This window comes from Leptopilina heterotoma, unplaced genomic scaffold (genome assembly GCF_015476425.1).
Source record: "Leptopilina heterotoma isolate Lh14 unplaced genomic scaffold, ASM1547642v1 Lhet_114, whole genome shotgun sequence".
Classification (NCBI taxonomy): domain Eukaryota; kingdom Metazoa; phylum Arthropoda; class Insecta; order Hymenoptera; family Figitidae; genus Leptopilina; species Leptopilina heterotoma.
In genome coordinates, this window is record NW_025110833.1 from 6,244,221 (window position 1) to 6,252,357 (window position 8,137).

The following is an 8,137-nucleotide window of genomic DNA, read 5'->3' on the forward strand; positions in this document are numbered from 1 at the left end:
AAATTCGTAAGTCCCTTTAGTTGTCAAGGTTGACGATGTCAAATATCTAGATTACCCAAAAGTCGATTAATTTTTACGGATATCATTAGTTTAATAATATTAATAATATTATATAATTAACTGTACCATTCAAAATTCTGGTAACATCAATATTTTCCAATCGTAGTTGGGCAAAAATTCTTTTATAAAAAAGCATAATTTAAATAAATATGAAATCCGTTTGATCCTGGCTGGACCCGAGTGACAAACGGAGGGTTAACAGCATCGTATGTAAAATCCTTAATGAATACAACTCTTTTTTTTGCGATATACAATTAAAGAAACGTTTTGAGGACCCATAGTAGTTCGCGTACATAACAAAAATTCATTAGCGCAAAAAAATGGTTTCAACTTTTTATTTCCGAAACAAAAATTTTCAACATTAGGAACCTAAGGTCTTCTTCTTTATCTTCTATCTTTCACTAATCGGATTAATCTAACAATGTTCTCGGAATCTACTTGTGCGGAATATTTTTAACTCATTTTGTTTAATCCTCGTTGTATAAGGTGTAACATTTCAGTGAAACCTTACAATTTAGATAGAAATTCATGCTTCTACCGGTTGCCTACTGCAATCTTTTCTCTAAATATTTCCTATTGGCCCACAATGATTTTTTGTTATCACATTTTCTGCTATTGATTTTTCCTTTTTTTTTTTCTTAATCCGAAATAAATTGGACTTTTGAAATCTAAACAAGTGCATATGCAAACTTATTCAGATTTAGAGTATATAGTAGCAATTTATCAATTGAAGAGCGGTGGGAGATTGAAAATTGAAATAAATTAAGTACAACCGGAGATTTTTTTGTTTTTTCTTTCAATTAGACATTGATCTGTTTACGAAGGATAGAGGCCTGACTTCCAGAAGGCAAGTGCGATTCATCGAGGTCGATCCTGACGTCGTCTCGCCTCTGATCCTATAATAGGCAATTTCATTATTCCAAGCGGATCGTTAATTTGGGTCAAACTATTGAAAGACTACTTTCTTATAAGAAACACAGTATCATGTTGAATCGACTTTTCTTTTCCCGTATCCTCTAATTTTTTAATTTCGAATCTTTTGTATAGTTTAAAATCTTTTTTGTAATTTAATATTTTCTAATTGCTAATTTAATGCTTCGTTATTGCTAGTTTATTTTTTCATTGTTGGTTTATTTTTTCATTGCTTGTTTATTATTATCATTGTTGTTTTATTTTTATCGTTGTTTTATTTTGTCGCTACTAATTTAATTTGTCGTTACTGATTTAATATTTATTTATTGTGGACAATGACGGAAGTAATGTGATAATTATTCGACATTTGGATTTAGTTTTTCCTCTTTGCAAAAATTCGTAAAGTTTGGGGGTTTTTTTCGATCTGGAGAGGAAGGGGAATTTTTTGATGAAACTTATTTGTTCTTAGATATTCCTTGGCTGGGCTGGCGATCGAGCTTGGGTGAATACCTCAATGGTGTATGCGGTCTGTATGTTTCTCTGCGGTACTGTAACGGCGATGATTCCCTTAGCGGTCAACAACTATCCTGCACTATGTGCAATTTCCGGTGCCTTCGGACTCTTCATCGCTGCAAACTACAGTCTTACTAGTATTATTCTCGTTGAAGCCATCACCCTGGAGAGATTCACTAATGCCTACGGTCTCCTTCTACTTGTTCAGGGCATCGCCAATCTCATGGGACCTCCACTTGCTGGTAAAACTTTTCAGCAAAAATACTTCTTTGCAATTGTATATCAAAACAAATTTTAAAACAAATAATTATTTAGATAGAGAGGGAAACATAATATTTAAAATTTTTGTACGTAAAAGAAAATTTTTTTCGATTAAAAGAAAATGTTCTAGCATTTGCATATTTGGAGGAAAATTCTTGAATGCAGAATAATGTTTTTATATATTTTTGTATTGGATAATTGGAATATTGATTTGAAATTAAGTAAAGAGTTTCCTTTACACACGCGAGACCTTTGAATTTGAAACCACGTGCAGATATAATAAAATTTCTAGCGAATTGTCAATAAAGGTCGTGGAGATAGTAAAGGATCAATTTATTATATTATTGAACTATCCAATGGAAATTTGATTCTTTAATGAATTCCAGGGATTATTTCGCCTTCTAAAGTCATATTATTATCGAAATTCAATTGAGCTTGTCTTTTGTAAGCCAATTATTCTCACTCCAATGGATTTAAATTAATTTATTGTCCAGAACTTATAGTTTTCCCGTTTATATTCCCTTGATAAATTCCCTTCAAATTTCTCATCAATTTAAGCAAAAAAAAAGAAATTTAAATTTATTTGAAATTTTTAATTTACAATTGCTCATAATTATTATTGATTTTAGGTTGGCTTTATGACATCACAGGCTCTTATGACTGGTCCTTTTATCTGGCGGGATTTTTCATAGCTCTCAGCGGAACAATGCTAATAGTTATGCCACTTGTGGACATATTTCGCAGATGCTGCTGTACAAAACGAAAAGAGGAATCAGGACAATTTTCTGACATCAACAGTGTTTGAAATACAATAGGGAATAATAATTCTGAGAATTGAAAGATATAAGCGACAACAATAATATTATATATAAATAAAAACACTTCCAAGCAGGAATTGCGAAGCGTCTTTGTGTATTTCAAGGACGATTGAAAATCGTCTTATTAGCAATATTAATTTCTTTTTTTACATTTCTTCTTATATACATATAAACATCCGAGTCCATGGAATTTCACCTAGTTCCTTCCGTAGAAAGAGAGAGAAAAAACAACGTTAGTTAATAAGTATAATTAGCCGACGATAATTACACAATTTTTTAATACTTCGCTAATAATTATACAAAAACGTCGGAATATTCTTTTTTATATAGTGAACAAAAAATAGCACACCAAAAATGTAGGTTGCTAAACGACCTTTTTCAAACGTTTGAAAATTGCCTGCCTCGAAAATTCCTTTTGTATATATGAAAGGACGCAATTTTTTTTTTCCATTTTTGTCAGTATGATGAAAATGTATTAACAACGTAATTTATTATTGTCATCAATCACTTTTGAGTGTTTCGTGATAGAAATTGCGTAAAAAGAAAAAATTAGAGCAAGAAGCTTGCATAGTAGTTATTCGATTCTGAGTGACTCGTACGGTGTACATTTTTTTTCTCTAAAAAATTTTCTCGAACAACTGATAATTGGTGATGAAAATAGAAATTTGATCATTGACAAGAAATATTGGAATAATAATTGCAATCTGCAATAATAAAAATTTATTTTCTTTTCATGAAAAATAAATTTATTTATTATAAATAAATTGATAATTTAAAAAAAAATTATTGCAAAATTAAATTTTTTTATTTGTTGTAAATAAATAATAAAATTGAGGTTGATACAACAAAAATAAGAGATTTTCCGAGTCACTCAAAAAAAAAAAATATACTAACGAGTTCCGAATCTCAGGATAATTTTCGCTGCCACATACTAGAGTGGTGGCATCCTCGAAGTTTATAAAGTATTCTCTTAGGTTTTTGCTGTTAAATTTTTTCCTTGTTCTGCTTTATGAGAATTTGAAAATCTGGTTATAAAAAAAGACAATATAGAATCAGAGTGTTTAAAAAATAATTCAATTTAAAAAAAATTTCCTCTTTGAAAATTTCAAATTAAAATCTTACAAATTATTATTATAGATGAGGATTTATTCAAATCACATTTTTCCTCAAAAGGAAACTGAAATTAGCGAGTTTGCTGATTAACAAATTTTTAAAACTTAAAAAAACTTTTAAAAAACTTAAATTAAAATTAAAACAAATTGAAAATAAATTTAAATTTAAATTAAATAATTTTAAAAATTAATTCAAAAATTAAATTCAAAGAATAAAATAAATTTAAATATAAAAAAATTTATTTCGAAACTGGATTTTAAGATTTTTTTGCCAGTTTCACTTTTTTTGTAAAAATAAATTGAACTAAGTTTCATTTTTTTTCTGTATTTACAATATTTTGTCTCTAAATAAATTTTTGTATGTCTTTTTATATTGTAAAGATTTGCGTTAAATTTACACTTGTCAGTTATGTCGATTTTCTTCGAAATCAAGTCGGGTTTGAATTTGAAAACGAGATTTTATTTTTATTTACTTAAATATAGAAACTCGTTTTCATGTTTCCTGTCTGGAAAATAGAATAATGACAGACTTGATGAGATTAAATTATAAAGACACCTTTTGCGAATAAATTCGAAACGTTTTAAAAAGTAAAAAATGAAGCAAACAAAAAAAAAATAAATGTGTACATAGAAGTTCTTGTATGCATATAGCTTTTCTGTGATGATACGAAACTACATCAATTTTATCCATTTTTGCCGATAGAATTTTAACCACTCACAATCTAAATAGCTGTTGAATGAAAATTATTTTGGTAATTTTTTTTAAATAAAATTTTATTTTCATTCAGTCGACGAGCATCGATTTTTTTATATTTAATTATTTTTATTCATGAATATTGTGAATTCGGAAAATTTTGCCATCTTTTTTTACTATTTTCTTTAATTTGTTACTTTTTTTATTTTCTAAATTAAATTTTTTATTTTCCAATTTTTTTTAAATCTACATTTTTATGAGACAATTACGAATTTTATTTTCGTAAAATTTTTAATTGAAGGAATAAAATTTTGAGGTCTTGAATTTTTTTTATTTGGAAATTATTTTCATTTTTCAGTGAATTTAGAAAATTGAGTGATGCATGAGCGGCCTTGAAGGCATCTATATAAAAAATGTAAAAAAGGTAATATTTTATTATTAAAATTAAAAAAGAAATAAAATAAAAAAAAAATAGTAACTCGAGAATTTTCGGGTACAAAAGTTCAACACATTATTAATAAAAGTAGCGGAAGCGATTTAAAGAATTTGAGGGAAAAATGAACGCCAAAAAAAAAGATAAAAAAAAAAATAATGGAACGAGAATTATAAAAATGTAAAAAGAAAATGGAATTGCCATTGAAATGTGAAAAGAATGAAGTTTGTTATCTCTAGGGTAATTAGATTCCCTTTTAATAAATAAAAAAAAGTATCAGAGTCGTTTCAATTTTTCCCCTAGAATTTTTTTTTTTTTTTTTTTTTTTTGTAAATATAGATAATTAAAATAAAAATAATAATAATTTTCTTCGTTTGAAAAATAATTATTTTTCGCCCGAGAATTGTGATAATTATTGTGTAAAATATACAATTGGGAATTGAGATTATTTCCTCACGATTTGTGGCAAATGTGACAAATGTGTTATTATATTATATCGTTTTTTAGAATTTTTTTTATTTTATATTTTAGTAAAAAAAGAAAATATAAAGAAAAAAAACGACTCTGAAAAAATATGATTCCCAAGTTGTTTACACCTCTGCAGTGCCTGCGAATTTACGTGTGAATTATTTTCGCACTAATAGTGCAGGCGCGACGTCTCACTAGACTACGATTCAAAAATAAGAAATTTAATTAATTAAGAACGTGCGTATCTTTGTTTTGAGACTTCTTTTTAGATGAAACTTAGAAAAAAAATCCATTTTCGAATTATATACATTAAACATAGACATGCCCATACATTCGTATTACATAAATCTTATAAATATGTATAATACACAAAAAAAAATATATTATAAATGAGAAATCCTATTTCAATTAAAATAAAATCGAGAAGAGTAATATTATTGTTGTTAATTAATTTATTATTATTATCAAATAAATATTTTTTCTAAACAAGTAAATTTTATTTAAGTCAAATAAATTGTATTTGAAACAATAATTTTCGGTATTTTGAATCAAATACCAATAATAATTGACTTGAATAGAAATTATTCAGTAATAATTATTAATATTACTAAGTAATATAATTTTTAATAATAAATTGTAATTATATAATTTCAGTATTATAATTTTTAATAATAATTCTAAATATTATTCAATATTGTAATTTTTAATAACAATTATAAATTACAATTATAAATATTGTCCGATATTAGAATATTACTTGAAAATTACTGGTAGAATTTATTTTCATTGCAAAATATTTCAATTTCCAAGGAATATTTTTTGTAGAATATTGTACGAATTTTCTGTTTGAAATATGAAAGGAATTAAATATTCTTTTAAAATCTCAGATCGATAATTAAAATTTCAAATTATATTCTTGTAAAATATTCCAAGAAATATTTCTTGAAATATTAAAAAAAATACTATTTTCGAAATATTAAATTCGTAATTAAATTTTATAGCAATATTCTTGTAAAATATTCCAAGAAATATTTTTCTGCAATATTGTTGAATATTGTACGAATTTTTTTTATTATTGAAAAATGAAAATCTTACTTTGACAATGGAATATTTTAACTCTAAAAATTAAATTTGTATAGAACAGAAGAATATTCTTGTATAATATTTTAAGAATATTTTTTCGAATATGTCAAGAATATTCTTGGGTAATATTTCAAAATGTGTAGAATATTCCTGTAAAATATTTCAAAAAATATTCATGTGGAGTATTTTAAGAATATTATTGTAGAATATTTCCAAAGTTATTTATTTGAAATATTTCAAAAAAATTTATTCGAAACATTTTTAAAGAATAATTCTTGGGGAATATTTTAAAAACATTTTTGTGGAATATTTCAAACACATTCTTGTAGAAATCCTCAAGAATATTCGGGTAAAAAAATTCTGGTAAATATTTGAAAGTATCAAAATTAATACTAAAATGTATCAATTTGATACCAAGAATGTGTACCAAATAAAAAATTGATGTAAATTTTTGGTTTCAAATTGAGACACTTTAGTATCAATTTGATATTTTCAAGAAAACTGTGCAATTGAATATTAAAAAGTTTAATATTTTTTCAATTTTTGCCCCTCGAATATTTAAAAAAAGGACAATTTTTTTTCTACTATTGAAAAAAATTCAAGTTAAAGAAGAGAGTATTCTTTATTAAAAATATTTATTACCAAGCAAAAAACAATTTTTTTCGAGTATTAAAAAAAATTTTAATTCAAAAAGAAATTGTCAGGCTTCGTATTCGATTATTAGTTTTAAAAAAAGTAGCAAAAACTAGCTTAAAAACAGAAAAAAGTATAGTAAAAATGTAGCTATGATTTTTTTCAAAAAATTTTATGAAAATTGTGTTTTAAATAATTGAATTTCTTTGAAAATTGTATATTATTTATGAAAATAATTGAATTCTTTGAAAAGATTTTATTAAAATTATATTGACAACAATTCAATTATTATAAAGAATTTTATTAAAATTTTTTTAAATAATTGAATTTTTTCATAGAATTTTATTAAAATTCTTAAGAATAGTTGAATTTTTCGCGCAATTCATTTAAAATTGTAATAAAATTCAATTTAATAATTGAAATCCTGCGATGAGTTTTAATATTTATAAAAATAATTGATTTTTTGCAATGATTTTATTTATAAATTTAGAAAAATAATTGAATTCCTCAGAAGAATTTTATTATTTATAAAAATAATTGAATTCTTGCGAAGAATTTTATAAAAGTTTATTTAAATAATTGTTTTTTTTCGAAAAATATTAAATATCAGGAAAATTCTGTTTCAAATAATTGAATTCCTGTGAAATATTTTTTTATTTATGAAAGTAATTGAATTTTTTTCAATTTTTTTTTCTAGTTTTTCTTTCATTTCTTGGTTATTTTTTTTGTTTATTCTGTTTTTTTATTTTTTGTTTTTTTTTTGTTCTTTTCTATTATTGTTTCATTCCTTTTTTTTGTTTCCTTTGTTTGTCAATTATTTTGTTCTACTTTTTCTTTCATTTTTTGGTTTTTTTTTACATTTATTAAAAATTTTTTTTCTTTTATTTTCTGTTTTTATTTGTTTTTTTCTACTTTTTTTGTTCCTTTTGTTTTAATTGGTTTTTTTAAAAATATTTTTATTGTATTTTTGTTTTTTTTATTTTATTTTATTTTTTTGTTCCTTTCATTTTAGTTGGTTTTTTAAAAATATTTTTATTGTATTTTTATTTTTTTATTTTCTCCTATTTTTTCAATTTCTTTTTCAATTCTTTGCTTTTTTCTACTATTTTTTTGTACTTTTAGTTTTTTTCTTTTATTTTTTTTTGTTTTT

General features: G+C 24.2%; 1 protein-coding gene across 2 annotated transcripts in view; it reads left to right on the top strand.

Annotated features, from left to right (window-relative positions):
- The window catches only part of LOC122507156, a 30,516-nt gene extending 26,727 nt beyond the window's left edge, over positions 1–3,789 (top strand). For both annotated transcript variants that reach the window (XM_043619722.1, XM_043619731.1), the window contains exons 3-4: positions 1,442–1,727; positions 2,376–3,789. In XM_043619722.1, coding sequence (XP_043475657.1) covers positions 1,442–1,727; positions 2,376–2,551 — 462 coding nt within the window. In that variant the 3' untranslated portion in view covers positions 2,552–3,789. The remainder of the gene's footprint in view (positions 1–1,441; positions 1,728–2,375) is intronic.
- Positions 3,790–8,137: the final 4,348 nt, after the last annotated feature.